Source organism: Chaetura pelagica, unplaced genomic scaffold, assembly GCF_000747805.2.
Source record: "Chaetura pelagica isolate M959 unplaced genomic scaffold, ChaPel_1.0 scaffold36, whole genome shotgun sequence".
NCBI lineage: Eukaryota > Metazoa > Chordata > Aves > Apodiformes > Apodidae > Chaetura > Chaetura pelagica.
In genome coordinates, this window is record NW_009953726.1 from 1,657,474 (window position 1) to 1,674,574 (window position 17,101).

General features: G+C 41.0%; 1 protein-coding gene across 1 annotated transcript in view; it reads left to right on the plus strand.

Annotated features, from left to right (window-relative positions):
- Positions 1 to 16,770: 16,770 nt before the first annotated feature.
- The window catches only part of WDR89 (WD repeat domain 89), a 1,535-nt gene continuing 1,204 nt past the window's right edge, over positions 16,771 to 17,101 (plus strand). Inside the window, exon 1 of the mRNA XM_010000672.1 lies at positions 16,771 to 17,044. Within this exon, the coding sequence (XP_009998974.1) occupies positions 16,771 to 17,044 (274 nt within the window). The remainder of the gene's footprint in view (positions 17,045 to 17,101) is intronic.

The window sequence follows — 17,101 nt, forward strand, 5'->3', positions numbered from 1 at the left end:
TCTGTGTCTGTGCTGCGGCTGACCCACTCCACTCACACCGTGAGTTCATCCTGTCACTCAGGGAAGCCTGGAAGCTCAGACAGACTGTGCTCACAGAGCCCTCCTGACAGGGGTGACCGGCTGGTGGAGCATTGACAGTGGCCTGGGCACCCTTTCTAGCTTTGATGCTGTGTCTGGGAGAGAGGGCGGGTAGGATTGAGCCTGGCATGAGACCTGGACCAGTGTATTGCTAATTTGAGCAGGCACATCTGATGAGAGTTGTTGACTGGCCAGTTAAGGCTGTCAGGGTTAAAGTTAAAATCTGTATTAGTAGGTGAAATATGTTTACTAAGATGTTACACTGGTAAGTACCAGATGACCTCACCTAAGTGAAGATGAGAGTAATTTTTAATAACAGTAACAGTCTAAAACAAAAAATGAAAAATATCAGAATAATAATTTTTTTTTGTTGGTTGGTTGTTTTATTCCCCTGGGAAAGAGTCAAAAACAACTTTTATATGTTTTTGAAGTAAAAAGACCAAACTGTTAGAGAAACTACTGCCAAAGTTTTAATAGTGATAGTTGTAATAAGTGATGTTTTATGTAACCAAGGAGGTATTTAAAAATATGCCGTGTCGGAGAATTAACTGTTTCTTACAAGGTACAAGGAGTGGAGTAGTCAACACTGTGTTATGTTAAGGACTCATATTGTTTGCAATTGTATAATTCCAAATTATTTTTTCATAGAAACATATTGTGTATTCAGGAGAATGCAGAAACACAAGGTCTTTTCTTAGCATGCTGTTTTCTGGGTCTGTAAGAACTGTGTTCTCAGAACTAAGCTATATTAATGCCTTTTATTTCACAAGATTTAAATTCCTGTTTGAGAGCAGTTGTCAGATCCAGTGCAGTGTGTGTGCACAGCAGCTCCTGCAAGATAATTGCTGTCAACAGAGTAAATGAAAAGGTCTCTGTTCATGTATATCCCAAGAATTGCTTTCTAGTTGCTAATTTTACATAATGCTTGTCTAAAGTTTGCATGTTGGCTTCTGTTTGGTTAAAGACTATGGCAGCTATTTGCATTTTCTTTCAAGTATCTTTTTATGGGGTGAAGGAGCAGCCCTGTAGGGAAGGTGGGCCTGGGACTCCTCAGCAGCCGCTGGGTACACAGACACTGGCATGGGGCCTGGCTGCTTGTTCCTTGTGTGTTCTCAGGCTTTTTGGAAACATTTTATTCTTTTTTAGTCTATAAATATTCTATTGTACATGGAATGATCGATGATATTCAGGTATTTTTTTGAATGCCATGAGTATGTGATAATTTTTTGTTTTTTTTCTTTTACTGCATCAGCCCTGGAGACAGGGGTCCTTTGCTGGGCAGCCCTAGGATCTGGACTGTACCTGATTGTTTGGGAAATCTCATGTAAAACTAGGTTGTTCTTATGTACTGGCAGCACTTTACATCTGGGTTCTGCAGCTCTGACATAGTTTTACAGTAACTGTACAAATAATGGGATTTCTGAGCTGTTGTGAAAAAAAGCTAAGCAGGAAGTCAAAATTAACGTGCAGGTTAGCTGGGTTGGTGTAAAGTAATCTATGTAGACTTCTAGGACTTGGTTTTGATTGGTGAGTGAAAAGGTATCTTCTGCATGGATCAGCTTCTTCTGTGTGATGACAAGTCTTGTTAGTGACACACCAGACACAAAAAAAGAAGAGTAAGACTTGTGGATGGGAGGCTTGGCAAGGCCAGGTTTTGGAGGTGAGTGTGCTTTGTGAGTTGTGAGCAATTTAGGTGCAAGATGAACAGTGGAGGAGAGGAAAAAAAAACAAGTTGCTCATAGCCATGTGGGGTTTGAAAGTTCAAATTCAAACATGACTTTGCTCTTTTTAGCCTGACCCATTATCCACTGCTCCCTTAGCTCTTCCCCTTCTCATGTTCCTGTACTGCCTCCTTTACTTTAATAGAAGGGTTACACAAGTTCTTGCTGGTGCATTTTCCTCTTTTATTTCCTCCTGCCATATCATTTTCCTTCCCCTCAAAGCTGCCCCCAGGCAGGCTCTTCCTTTCTTCCCACTTGGAGGTGTTGAAGTCCTGGGAAAGGACAGCTCTGCTGTAGCACCTACAGACCTAACAGAGTTGGTGCTGGTTCAGGTTCAGATCTGGGAAGAGCTTGTTTTGTTTATTTTTAAGGCTGGTGCAGTCAGCATGTAGAGATGGGACATGTTCAGTGCAGTAAGTAAACAGCTTAGAGCATTTCATTTAGGGTTAGGTAATTAAATAGATGTGAATGTAACTTGGTGCGTGGATGTAACCAACTAGAGTGTGTTGTGTTAGCTAAAATAAATATTTCAGTGAGAACAATGCAGGAGATGAGGCTGTACAGGTCACTGGGAAAAGAAGGTAAGCCAGTCTATAGCACTGCTCAAATTGCAGGACAAATACAGAGTAATTTTGTTAGACTATTATGAAGGTTCCAGCATAGCATGTGTTTTCTGCCCTGTTTCTAGACTTTGCAGGATATTCTAGTATTTTCAACAATCACAATATTTTGTAAGTAGTGGCAGGAAGGAAATACTGTGCAGCTGTCCATTTTAACAGTTCACATTAATCTTTTCTTTAAAAGTCTTCAACCTGATAGATTTTTATTCTGTTTTGTTACGCCACGTGTTTCAGTCCAGGAGGACTCTTGCATCTTGGACATGAGATAATTTTTTCAGCATGAGGACAGTTAAATATTGGAATAGTCTCCCAAAGGAAGTGGTGGATTCCCCCACATTGGACAGTTTTAAATCTCAGCTTGACAGGGTCCTAAGCCACCTCATATAAACTATAGTATTACCTAGAAAGGTTGGACCAGATGATCCTTGAGGTCCCTTCCAACCTGGCATTCTATGATTCTCTAGTCTGATCTCCTTTGCAAGACAAACCATATGTACTGTTGTTTATACCCTTTACATACTGTACGTAAATTTACCTTCTCTTTTCATATTAATCTGAGGGCACTTCTTGCAGAGTTTTAATGTTCTCAGATTTTGTTATTTTTATTACACTATTTGTATTGTTGAAAATGTTTTGAGGTGACCTTAATGGTTAGTTTCAGACTTAAAGTTGCAGGATATAGAGAATGAAAATATTATAAAGCATCTTAGTCCCAATGTTTTGCTCTTTGAGACTTGTTGTTTTATATAAGACTTCAATGTGGCCTTATAAGGGCACTTGCTATTTTTATGTAGTTCTCTAGTTTTTTAGCTAATGAAATCTTAATGAAAAATCAAAACGAAAGGACTCTGGAAATCCTTTGCTTGATATAGCAACTGAATCTTGTCTGTGAAAACACAGGTGCATTAAAACACTCATAGTTCTTAAGCTGGATTAAACTAACTGATTAAAAAGAATTAACTATAAAGAAAAAGTTACTTTTTTGCTATACTGTGGTTGTGTAGAGCAGTGAATCAGTTTGAAAACGTTGAGTGTCTTTCTTGCCACTGCACTTTGCATGTAGATGGATGAATGTACACATTGCTAATACCTGTGGCTGCTGCTGGTGTGGTTTTTTTCTTCAGCAGAATTGTTATCATTTTCCTTTTTATGTAGCTGATCAGCAACTTTTCACTTGCACTTTTTTTAATGCAGCTAGCATAACTTCTGTGTTTTTTTCTTTTTTCCTCACACCTGTTATTTCTAATCAAGACTGACTCTGCTTCCCCTTAAAAATAAGATATAAAAAGTCTTGTACAATTGGTAAACAGTTAAACTGGTGAAATGACAACCCAGCATTTAACTGCAACTGGCAAATTGCTTGATAGATGGAGTTATGTCCTGGCAGTACCTGGAACAGGAACTTTTGAGATGCTGATTAGTTTTCAATAATTTGAGGATCTTTTAGTAATTAGCATGTGGGTATGTTTGTTGCTATGGGAATGACTGAGAGAGCTGGAATTAGGTGCTATTATTCTGTTGTGGAATCAGAAGGGACAATCAGGTGGCTGTTAAAGCAAAAATTCTTGTTAGGAAACGTACAGCTTTTCTACTAGCAAACCCGACTGATTCCAGTTTTGTACATGGTTTGGGGAGGATTTTTTTGAGGTAGCTGAAGTTGATTTTAGGTTACCCAACATCTGTCAGTGTATCTAAGGAAGTACATGGCTCAGGTTTAAATGGGGGGAAGAAGAGATTTAAGAAAAAAATCAATTCTAGTGGTTTATTATCTCGAGTAACTACTACGATGGATGTGTATGGAATGTTCCTGCTTCAGGAATGTTTATGGGAGCCAGACCTCAGTGTAACAGATGGAGAGAGGAAGGGATTTTTAAGTTGTTGAATTCGGTTTTTGTTCTCCCTCCTTTCCTGGGAAAGTTGAGTGGTGGGTTTTCTGGACCTGATACTTGCAGGGTGCTTAAAGAGCAAATGTAAATGCCCAGAAGTCACTTGTTCCTGCGTGCCTGTGTCTGTGCCTGGAAACACCAGAGTCGCACCAGGCATTGTCATGAACTCTTGAGAAATCCAAAGCTCTAGACTGAATTCACGAACGTGAGGTTTTAAAGGAGAGCACGTAACTTACTTTTAATGCCGTTGAGACAACAGGAAGTTGCAGTGCAGGTGAATTTGGTGATCTTTTCTTCAGTTTGCCGTGTTAGAGAGTTCTACGTGAAGGCTGTGATTTTTGATTAATAGTCTGATTTGAGGATCTGAAGCTTTTAAAAGGAAGAAAAAAAATGCTGGTAGCTAAATATTGCTCTTAGCACTGCTCCAGGCTGACTTCCTGTGCCTGGCACTCGAGATTAAGTCTCTGTTTGCTCGAGTGCCGCTCTGTTAAGGAGACAGTTCATCGCAACCCATCCGAATGAGTGGAGGGAGATGGAGGTGACAGGGGCAGCAAACGCGCTCCCCCCGCTGCGAGGGCTGAGCCCGTGACTCCGCAGCTCCTCGGGGGGCCGGAGCTGCTCGTGAGCCGCGGTCACGGGTGACATCAAGTGGGCTGAGCGCGAAACAACAGCGCGAGGCTCCTCCGGGCGCTCCCGGCCGGGGTGGGGCTGCGGCGCTGACGTCACGCGGCGCTGACGTCACGCTGACGCCGTCCCTGCAGGGCGGGAGCTCCAGGTCTACCTTGCAGTGACTGGTGAACATTCGCCCCTGGGGAGGGAGGCAACGCGTTTCCCACGCAGGAGATGTGGCCGTTTGGTGGCCACGCTGAAGTCCCAAGGTTTTGTCTCAAAAATCTCATAGAATCACAGAATGGTTTGGGTTGAAAGGGACCTTAGAGATCATCTAGTTCCAACTCCCCAGCATGGGCAGGGACACCTCCCACTAGATTGCACAAAGTCCTGTCTAATATGGCCTTGAACACTTCCAGGGATGGGTCATCCTCAGCTTCTCTGGGCAACCTGTGCCAATGTCTCAGCACACTTACAGTAAATAATTTCCTCCTAATGTCTAATCTAAATATCCCCTCTTTCATCTTGAAACAGTTCCCCCGTGTCCTGTCACTCCATGTCCTTGTCCCTCCCCATCTTTCCTGTAGACCCTTCTGGTACTGGGAAGGCCACTATAGAAGTCTCACCAGGGCCTTCTCTTCTCCAGGCTGAACAGCCCCAACTGACTCAGCCTGTCCTCATAGGAGAGGCGGGTGCTCCAGCCCTTGGATCATCTTTGTGGCCTCCTCTGGGTGCAAACCAATGGCAGCTTCTGGGGGCCCTCAAGGACATGGGGGAAGGAACCCGCCTTTGGCTGCAAGTTTCATTCTCTCTGTGCACATGCATGCCCTCTACTGCTTTTGAAACTAGGCAGTAAGCAAAAGGCTGTGCTTGCTGTTGTCTGTCTGGCAGTGTGATCTCTTCCAGAAAGAGATGACGAGCCAGCTTATCTCGCAGTTCTTTGGTTTTCAGTCTGCCTTCCTATTTGTGTTCTTTGCTGTGCAAGGGCAGTTCTGGGTGCCAGGCTGATGAGGTTGTAAAAGTAGATTGAGACAGACAAAGTTTTTGTCCCCACTGTTCTAACTGGAAACTCTTTTGAAAGATAAACTTTATAATTTCTGCTCTACGATTTATTTGTGGTCAGTTTATACTCTTAAACTGTTGTGCCAGTATTGTTCTTGAGTAGCTCCCCTCCCTCCTCAGCATTTATTCCTTTGATGTATTTGTAGATAGTAATCGTATCCCCTCTCAGTCTCTGTCTTTGCCAAGCTATACAAGGCAAAGCATCCCAGCTACTTCTTGTAAAATAAACAGTCCATTCCCTGGATCATCTAACCCGTCCTCCCCTGCTCTTGATTTAGCTATCAAGAGATTGGCTTCAACGAGGAGCCCTGCTGGCAACCTGCTGTGACCCTGCAAAATACAGATTGACTAAAGAGCAGAGAAAAAACATGGTCTGAGAGCAGGGTTATTAGCATGCATAAAGCTCTTGACTTTCCTTTTTGTCCTTGTTTTGGGGCAGCACTGTCTGCCAAAGGTCTTTGTGGATCCTGGAAAAATAAATTCACCACCCATGTCTTAGGGGTTCATGGGTGCTAACAAAAACATATAGTTTTTGTTGTGATTTGCCAGCAGGAATTGTCTGTGCTGCTGCATAGAGTAAATCTCTTCTTGATCAGAAGGTGGTAGAGTATCAACACCTACATGTGTGCCCTTTTGTCTTTCCCTTTTGCTATTCCATTTCTTATGACTGAGTCCTAAATCACTTTCACAGTAAAAAAGCAGTTGAATGTGAACTTCCAGTTTAGTATGGAGGAAAATCACTGTGCACTTGGATGTTATAAAAAGGGAAAAGTATTTTTTTAAAATCTGTATATGGCATTTGTGAAACTAGTACTGGAGTGCTGCGTGTGGTTTGAGTGTGAACAGTGTCTAATGGCTCTTGAAAAAAAAAGGGCTGAAGAGACTCTCTTGGACAGGGTAAAGTCAACATAGCTCTAAACTCCTTCATTTCAGCCTCTTCTGTCCTGCTGTTGTCACTTAGATGACATCTTTTCCTTTTGTCTGCCACAAAGCATTGAAAATTGAGCTTAGGCCATGCTAAGGATTCAGCAGAACCTCCAGCTGTCAGGCTGTGCACAAAGAGCATGTTTTGGCCATTGATAGTGTGTGAACTGTCATGGGCACACAAGAATCTCCAGTTTCTCATGTTGCTTTGATCCTGGAAAGGGTCTGACAAATTACCTTGATGTGGTTATATTCTGGGTTAGCTATAATATAAAAAATAGGTATTGTAGGATGTGACTGGTAAAAACACCTTAGTGATCTTCATGTTCCTGGGAAAGCAAATGAGGAAAATAAGAAGTTGTTTTCCCTGTTTAGGCTTGACAAATGTTTGTGCTAGTGCAATACATCTGGGTCTGCAGAGAATTGTTTAGGCAGGGATGTTAGTGTAGTGTTAAAAAATGCCAAGCACAAAAATGCTGCGTTCAGAAAATCCAGGTGGCACATCTGCACATGCAGGGGAATATCTTCTTAGCAGTTCACCAGCAACATCCCTAGTGAAGATGGGAACTGTAGTAGCTGATTCAAAAGCTTGGGTTTTTAAGGTAAGAGTCTTGAAAACATAATAGTCCTGGGTTTTGAAGAATGAGCTCTGGTAACAAAGTGTACTTACGCTAAATTACTGTTGTGAAAGAACTAAAACATTCTGGTAAATAAAACATTTCATCTCATTATAGGTATTTTGGCACCAGTGTGTGGTAGCAGGAGCTATTTTTCCTGCTGTAGCTAAGTGTCTTTATATCCTTTTATTCCGGTTGCTGCTAAATTTAGACTGAAATTTCCCAGGCTTCCTGTGGCGTAGAAACAAATTCTTTGGAAGAATTTCAGCAAAATTTACTAATATTTGGAAAGAATCTTCTTACTTAATTTATCTAAAAATAAATAAATAAATAAATACATTATATATGAAGATGCTGGTACCAAGTGGCACTTTCTGAGTTGAAGGAAAAAAAATTGTCATATTTCAGTGTCACTAAATTATTCATGCAGCTGCATAAGTAATTTTTCCCTTTCACCTTTCTCAGTAGGGTGGATCATTGGGCTTGCCCTGTGTATGTGGCTGAAAATCATTGCTCTTGGCATCCTTTCTTGTAATCCTAAACGTGAAAGGACATGGAAGCACTTTTTGATTGTGGAATTTGCAGGTGCATTGCGATGTTATTCTGACTTTTGTATTTCATCTTCTACTGTTGATGTACAGAACAAGGCTTTTTCTTTTGAAAGGCTTCTGCTTACTGTATTTACTAATGTCTGTGTACACAAGTATTCTGAGTTAGGGAAATACTGTCTTTATTTTACTGATTAGGAGAATGGAGTGAATGTTGCCCCTTGCTGGGAATTAGTAAGCTGTTCTGCCAGAACCAGGACTAGGAAATGTTCCTAGGCCAGGGTCTTGTTCAAATCCACTCAGACAAATAGCTTTATTTCTGTTTTCCTTATCTGTGAGATGACCAGCCTGGTGCACAGCTCTAGTGCCAAGTCAAACAGCAAGCCATTTGACCTTTTAACAAAAGAAAATGCTGTTAGTAAGGAGGCGTGTGAGGAGCAGGTCAGAGAAAGGTACGCACCTTCTCTTAGCTGCTCGTGGTTGTGAATGGAGAAAATCCTGTACAGAGGAGAATGCTGTACCCTACACATTTGATTTCCAGCAGTTGCTGGCTGTATATAGGTGAGAGCTTGATTCGTTCTGTCTTCTCTCCTATGTTTGTGGTTACAAAAATAATGTCAATATGGTGTCTACAGTGGGAGGTGCTTGCAAGAGAAAGGAAATTACTTTTCTGTGGTCACTGTGGTCTGATGAGATAAGCACAAATGCAGAAGGCTGAGACTTGGATTCTCTTCAAGTTTTGGAGTGGGTTAGCTGAATAGCCGTGGTTACATGACAGACACCAGCACACAAAGGTGCTGTGTTCTGAAGCTGTGTGTGATCAAGGATCTGCTGGAATCAAGAGCATTGATGTTTCCATAGCACTTGGACAGTGGTGTCTTCTGGAGCAGTTGAGTGCAAACATCATCTACATTCTATTCCCCTATTAACCAGTGTCCCTGGGTCCCATCACAGGACGTGTATGTTAGAGAAAGGGTCAGTGTTGCAGAACTAGACGTGACTTCCCTGGTAGGCACTTACTCTTCTTTTAGAAGGTGATCTGGATGCCTCACCTTGTATGTTGGTGTTGGAGTATAGGTTAGGTACTGTCTGTGCCTGGGAGGAGAGGGGAGAAAGGAGTAGTTGGCACAAACCTCATATTTGACCCCCATCTCAGAGACTTGCTCCAATGCAAAAGCCAAGGCCCAGTGCTGGGGTGGTTTTCCTGGCAGCTGTGGTCCTCTCTGTAGAATCCACCTGGGGATTCAGTTTGTTGTTTACCTGTTCAAAGGCAGTGAGCCTGCAATTTAAGCATAGTTTAACTTTTGCAGAGGGTTAAAAAATACAGTATTCTTTACAAAAACAAAGGAGAACATATAGAATTTAGAAGATAAACCTTTCCCTGGGAATCTTTCGGATCTGCTTTTATAAAATAGGATTGCTTCTGCTGCAGCTTCTGTCACCTTGATCTGAGAATAGCCATGAGAGTAAAATAGAGCATCTCTTATCCTCTTATTACTTTGCAGTCTCCTTTATTGGATGACCACCTCAACACCTGGGTGTAATAACATCGTCTACCTGCTGAGGTCACTGCTAGGAAAAGGAAGTCCTCGTTTGAATCCAGTTGCTCATATCAGAGCGTGATCTTGGTGACAGAGAGCTTACTTGCTGCTCCTCTTCTAGTAGGTCTGTGTCACTATTGTGGAATTGGGCAAAAAGAGGGGATTGAAAAAGGAATTCTCAACTATGTGTGACACATCTCCTGTGAGAGTATTTAGAAACTTGTTTTCCATGGTTTTTGTTAGGGTCTCCTAAATTCTTCTTGAAGATAGTTTAGCTATTAGAGCATCAGGTTTTAATAATATTGACTGAAATTTGAAACCAAAGTAAGTAATTTGATAATTTTTATACCTTTAAAACTTTTTTTTTTTTCTGGCTCATTCTTATTTTTTAGCTGCACATTGGATTGTTTTACACTTAATTTTTTTTCTTATGACTGCTTGTCCTCTGGGTCCTTTGCAGCTCTTTACTGTATCCTTTCGTTAATGGATTTATGTTAATAGTTACTCAAGTTTGAGTATTAATTAATTGCAATTTGGACATGAAGGCATGCCTAAATTTGTAAATCTTGCCTGTCTCCACTATATTTTCCAGTGTTGTATTTGAGATCAGGATAGGTCTTTCTAGTTGGAATGCAAAATCTTACACTAAAAAGCTAATTTTATAACTATGTAATCCTTTTATAAAAATATTCAATACATGGGTTCTGTGTTCTTTATGGATTTAAAATGATGCCTGGTCAAATCCAAATGTTGTTTATGAGTTGTTTCTCTACGGACATCTGGTATAACCTCTGGTCAAAAAGAGGTTTTGTTTCAGTATTGACCTGAACACCTGCTTATGCCCCAAAAGATGAGTATACAAAAGTTAGTTTCCTTTTTATAAAAATTATTGAACCCCAAAGTATTAAACACCTGTGGCTTTTTCCCTTTGTTCTCTCTTAGTTCTAACTCTTATTTTTTTCCAACCCTTATTTTTTTCCTCTAATCAGCACTATTGTTTAAGGCCATTTCCTTGAATCTCTGTCCCACTTTCAGCTCTTCTCTCCATTGCTGAGCAGGATCATATCCCCAAGGTCTGTACTGGTGGGAGGACAGGATAGAACTGATTTCATGGAACACAGATGGTTTGCTAGACCCATTTTTTTCGCTCTTTCCATAGGCTTTGTTGTGGCAGTGTTATATCTTTTTTCCTCCTTTCTGCTCTCTTGATACAACGATTTTCTCCGGGCTGCAAATACAAAATTACATGGAGTTTTTTTTTTCTTGCTGTGCTCTATGTTGGGAAACCAGATGAAGCTGATTTGAAAGGATGAACTGATTCTCCTGGCAGTTTACGTCTTATCTCTGCACTTTAGCGGAGACTCTCTGCGCATCTTCCTCCCTTCCTGCTCTCCAGAATAAGTGCTATTCTCTTTGCCTTAAAAAGGCTTTGTGGGAATACTGGAAAAACACCTTATCTCTCAGCTTTGGTAAAATAGCAAAATCAGCTGTAGGAGTTTGTATCCTGCAGAAATTGTGCATGTCTGATGGGTGTTTTGTGCTTCCCCTCAGTGCTTAGATCACTTGACTGATCCATCTCCTTTTGTGAAGTGATGCCAGTGAGGAGAGGTCTCTAAAGACAGTTTGCATTAGTGAAGTGCAGCATACTAATGCGTTCTCCTCAGCCAACCTTGGGCTTTGCATTTCTGTTTTAAAATGCAAACCACATGGAATGTTGCATGCATCAATTGCTTTCCACTGCCCAGAGCTCCAGGTTTGTTCTTCGTTTGTTCTTGAACTTTTTATCATTGTGAAAATAAAGGGAGGGTCTGTTTGCATTGTTTGTAGTAGGAAAGAACAGTGCAAGATTTCATCTACTGCTGTTCAGAATCCCTTGCTATTTTTGGTATTTGACCTCTGCAGAGAAGATTGCCAAAACTACAGGTTGTTTTCATTTTTATTACGTATTTCTGCCCTCCTACTCTTAAGTTACTCTTATGTTGCTGATTAAATCTTTGAGGCAAAGTTCCATTTCTCCCACTTTTTCCACAGGATTTTTCAGAGAGGTAATTTTATGTTTCTGTATGTTGCTGAGCTAACATTCCCTTTTGGAGATGAGGACTAGGCAATTTGGCAGCATCTTGTGTACATCACTAAGAAGCGAAGGAAAATAATGTAGGAACTGCTTGTTTATTTTTTGAAAATCTTTGGATTAAAGAGGAATCATGAGCCTGTTGGCTGGAGTTGAGACCTCTGTTCATAGTAGTGCACAAACAGCACAGCAGTACATGCTGAAACAATATTTGGTGTTCATTATGTAGTTAGGTGTGTACCTTTAATTTCTCTGTGTCTGGAGAGGTCTGCTTTGGACACCTCCAGCTGTTTGCTTCTAGTCTTGCTTGTGTGCTCCACACTCCACTAGTGAGAAATACACAACAAAGGCCTCTGAAAATCCTATCCTTTCTTTTTGGCATCCCTTCTGCTTTGTGCCTTCTGCTCTAAAAGTCAACCTTATTTCTGTTTTAAATGAGCCTTGTAGGATGCCCTGGTGGTCAAAACATTTTAGGTTATTTCAGAGCACTGTATTTATTCTGAGTTTCCAAGATGTAATGAGTTTTGAGTGTCCTTCAAGAGGCTTATTGTCTCCAGCAGTTGTGATACCAAGGAGGCATGCAGGAGCTGCATGTAACTCTGAAGTCAATTCCTAGAAAAGATCACAGGGATGTCATTTGGGAGGACTAGATACAGCAACATGGAAGTTTCAGGGTCTGTTTGTGGAAGGTGGCTTTACCCTGTTGAGGGGCTGCAGATACTCATGCAGATGAGAGATGAAGCTGTTGCATATGAGGGAATGGTGATCACTGAGGATGTCATTGGACTTCTGGTTGAAACACAAGTGACTTGTCATAACCAGACACCTTCAGCCAGATACTTATCTGTCATCCAAGTGATGGTGTTTTCCTGGCATCTTAAAATCACCTGCATGTTGTCTGTGTTGAGGCTGTAGATCCAGACTGTGGGCCACTGCAACTTGGAATAAGTGAAGAACCTGAATTTAGGTAACTACCTCATGTTCTGAGCAAAGGAAGTACCTTAGGGAAAGGACAGTTTTTGGCCAGTGCTATCTCTGCCATTTCTTCTGAGATGGGAACATCTCAAGAGCAAGCTTTGTGTTAGACAGTTTGTCACATTAGAGTGAGCAGTTTTCCTCAGTGGGCATCACAACTGGCTGTTGTGCTATATCCAGATTGTGTCAGGTTTCAAAGATAATGACTTTGCCAAAGGATTCTTGGGGACAATAACCAAGCAGATACCTGTGTTGTCCAAGTTAAGGAGTGCTAAATTAGAAGTACTTCTCTTCTGTGGTGCAGAGCACCATGTGCTTTGTTAGGTGGCTGTAGTCCAATGCTTAGTTATCTTCTATTGTGTTTGGAAGACCATTGTTTCCTATTTGTCTCATAAATTTAACACAGATCCTATTCCTGCCATTTAAGCTTTCCCATCAAAATACAACAGTGACTTCCCCTTCTGAAAAGGAAGGGCTGGCAGCTACACCCTGAAGTTTGAGCATGAATTGTTTACATAACCTTCAATCACAATTTCATAATAAGTCTGAAGACTTTCTTACTAGGGCAGACATTTTACTCAGTTTTTAGCAAAAACCTGGCTGCCATCAAATGCAATATTAAGGCTTCTCAGTCGTTGCAGTGGAAATGGAATTGAAAACTGTACCCTCCAGCTTCCTGATGATATAAATTGCACATTGATCTGGTAACATAAGCAGCATTTTCTGATATTTCAGAGTAGCTGTACCTGTGTCATTCGGGGGTAAAAGCTTAAGAGCTATCTTGGGCTAAATTTATTTCCCAGACAATATTATTAAATCTAAATGAACAAGTTATTGCAGACTCTGGCTTTTTATAACTTCTTGGTACTTAGAGAGTTCCCTTGCCCTTCTCAGCAGTAAAAGCTCTGACATGAGCATTGCAGAAACTGCTTGTTGAATGATATTCTCTATCAAAGTCAGTAATATTTAAACAACTGGAGCTTGCTTTCCAAATGGATGTTATTTGTCAGGAACATGTCTGTTTGAGTTTACTTGGTCTTTTCAGTATGAAAAGCCTGAATATTTAGAGCTTGGAGTTCAGGTCAGTCTGGAAAACTACATTTTTCTTACAAAAAGTTTACAGAGAGAGAGCCCATTTTTATTTTTTTCTGTAGTGGTTATAGCACTACAGGAGAGCTGGTTTATGAAAAGTTTCTCCACCTGCAAGTATGTGTTTTTGAAATAGGATTTAAATAGAAGTTTCTATTGTAATTCTTCAGCAAATTGGATTAAGTGAAAAGTGTGCTTAATAATAATATTGAAATTATTTCTTTTTTAAATTTAAGTTACTAATTTGCATGGAAGTTTAATCGTTTGTAGGGTTTTTTTCATTGTTCTGTCTTGACTTTGTCTTACAGTCTTTGAAATACTTTAATAAGCATGGCAAAAATACTCTGTTGCTGTACTACTTGGTGATCTTTCAAAAACAAAGTTCAGCAAATTAAAAAAAAAATTGGGCCTTAGTTTTGCATGCAGCCAAACAAGCAGTGTTTGAGAACAGTCTGTTTTGTGTAATAATTCTGGTAAAAGCTTGTTCCACTTGAGGACATACCCAGAAAAGTAAGGAAGGAGCAAGCTCTGTGGGTAGGGTTGTACTCAGGCTAATGCCAGAAAACATGTTGAACTTCTTCTCTTAAGAGGGGAAAGGAGTTTCCACAGGATGTCTGCATTTTATAGCAAAAAAAAATTACTTGTAGACGTGCTCTGAAAGGTTGCTTTGATGTAGAAGATTAACCTGAGGACCTCACTGTCAAGATATTAGTGAGGCAAATAGCTTAGTGAGATTATTTGTCACTTGGGAGTTAAGCTTTTTGAGTGGGCCTACTTAAGCTGTTTTTTAAGAATTTGCTCCTTTGTTACATGGCATCACAAGTACTTACATGTACCAAATAGGAGCAGGGAAAGCAAAACCCTGAAACTACCAAGAAGAAAAAAAGCAGAATGCAATTTTGTCAGGGAAAGTTTTCTTTTGTTGCTGGTCTCTCATGGACTGTTAAAATAATTAACCCAAAACAAGTAATACGTGGAAGATTGCTCATTATATTCCCTAAATATCTAGCCTGAAGAAGTCACAGAAAAAAATTGTGTTGGGACTTCTGGGAAAGCATGAGAATATTTTCCTGCATGCTGGGTCTGCCTAATTTTTATTTTTCTGTTTTTTGTTCTTTTTTCTTTCCCCCCCCCCAAAAAAAAATCCATGTTGTTACTAGGCTTGGGTGCTGGCCTAGTCCTTATGAAATAGGGAGATTTTTGCATACTGCTTTACCCTTATTTTCATCACCTGAAACATCAGTATGAGGGAGAAGTCACCAGAGTGTTGGTTGACCCACTAGAACCTCCTGTGATTCCCTCAGTGTTTGTGTTTTGCAGTGCAGGAGAGTAGTCTCATTGAACCTATCATTTTAACAGAAGTCATTAATGTGGATAGTTATGCTCACTTAACATACCCCACCTACATTTTTCTTTTTAAACCGGTTGGAGTTTGTAAACTCACTAAACCCATGTATTGTTTATGATGGCAAATAACTTTAATTTAAATGCTTCAGTACTTTTTCTGACTCTAAAATAAAGGCCTCTGCTGCAATTACAGAATTGAATTTTCCTTCATGTTATAGGAAGTAGGTATCAGAAGACTGAGAGAATATAGTTTGATTTTGGTTTTGCTTGGTAAAATCTGAACTTGTGTACATCACTGAAACTGTGGATTTCTAAGAGGTTCAGTAGTGCCAGAGAATGTCTCTGAAGGGAAGATTTGTATCTGTTGCACTGAGAGTCAGTGTTATGTGGCTTAATAGGAGGCTGAAAAAAACATGTAGGTTCTTACGAGAATTGAAGGCAAAGGTGTGCAATTCCAGAGAATTCCACTGATGTGGAACGTGTTTAGGTGGTCTGTGGTGTGTTAACAGGTGTTTATGTGCATCATTGGGCACCTAAATAGTTGCAAAATTTGTCTCATTTGGCCATTTCAGGCTGTAGTTCTATATAATTTGGTCTTGCTTTCTGCCTGTCCTTTGAGAGTCCCCCAGGAGAAAAGTCCACAGAAGCATAGAATGGTTTGGGTTGGAAGAGACCTTGAAGATCATCTAGTTCTGAGTCCTGTGCATGGGCAGGGACACCTCCCACTAGGTCAGGTTGCTCCAAGCCCCATCCAACCTGGCCTAGAACACTTCCAGGGATGGGGCAGCCACAGCTTCCCTGGGCAACCTGGTGTCTCACCACCCTCACAGGAGAGAATTTCTTCCTAATGTCTAATCTAAATCTCCCCTCTTTCATCTGGAAACAGTTTCCCCTTGTCCTCTCACTACAAGCCCTTGTAAAAAGCCCCTCTCCATCTTTCCTGTAGCCCCTTCAGGCACTGGAAGGTGCTATAAGGTCTCCCTGGAGCCTTCTTTTCTCCAGGCTGAACAGCCCCAACTCTCTCAGACTGTCTCCAGAGCAGAGTTGCTCCAGCCCTTGGATCATCTTTGTGGCCCTTCTCTGGACTCACTCCATGTCCTGCCTGTATTGGGGGCTCCAGAACTGTACACAATACTTCAGGTGGGGTTTCACAAGAGCAGAGTAGAGAAAAATTTCCTCCCTTGACCTACTGGTCACACTTGTTTTGAAGCACCTAAGAAGTCTTCTGCAGATGTACTGATGTAACTGTTTGTGGGCTGTGCCTGCTAGCAATTTCTTAGAGCATCAATTATTCCTCCTCAGGTAGTCGTGATGACTTCGTTGTCATTCTGCTGGTGAAGAACATAAATTGACTATTATATAAAAATAATAAAGCAAATTTAGATGCGTGACTTTCACAGGATTCACAGACTATTTAATCTTTTAAGGGGATTATATGGTGTAGTGCTTACAGTCACAAAAGGCTGAACTCCTTAACTCAGGGAGTCCTTTCCAGTTCTCTGTTCTTGTAAATGAAGTTGTAGTGAGTAGGACATAAGGGTAATGGAATCTTGACTTCGCTCATCATCTCTGTGCCGGATGCTTTTTCATACGTAACTTTTGGGCTGGTATTATTTTAATTAAAACTCACCTTGGATTTCATTTATTACAGGTGTCTGGCAACATTAGGAACAGCATTTGAGATGACAGCAATGGAGAAGATTGAGGAGCAGCTTGCTAGTCTGCGCATAGCAAAACGTTCTGTACTGTCCGAGGAACCTGCTTACTTACTGGATATGGACATTTCCAAACAGTCTCAAAGCAGCCGCTTTGTGGCAGTTTCCTGTTCCAATCAGTCAATTAGGGTATATAACAGGGAAACATTAAACTTCCTGCGGGAATACAGGAGCTGTCCTGGGATCCTTAACGGGGTCAGGTTTGCACACGCGTGTGACAGCGTCGTGTTTTCAGCGTGTGGTGACGGGACCGTGAAATGTTGGGATATTTGTTCAGCATCTCAGGAGGATGTGCAGG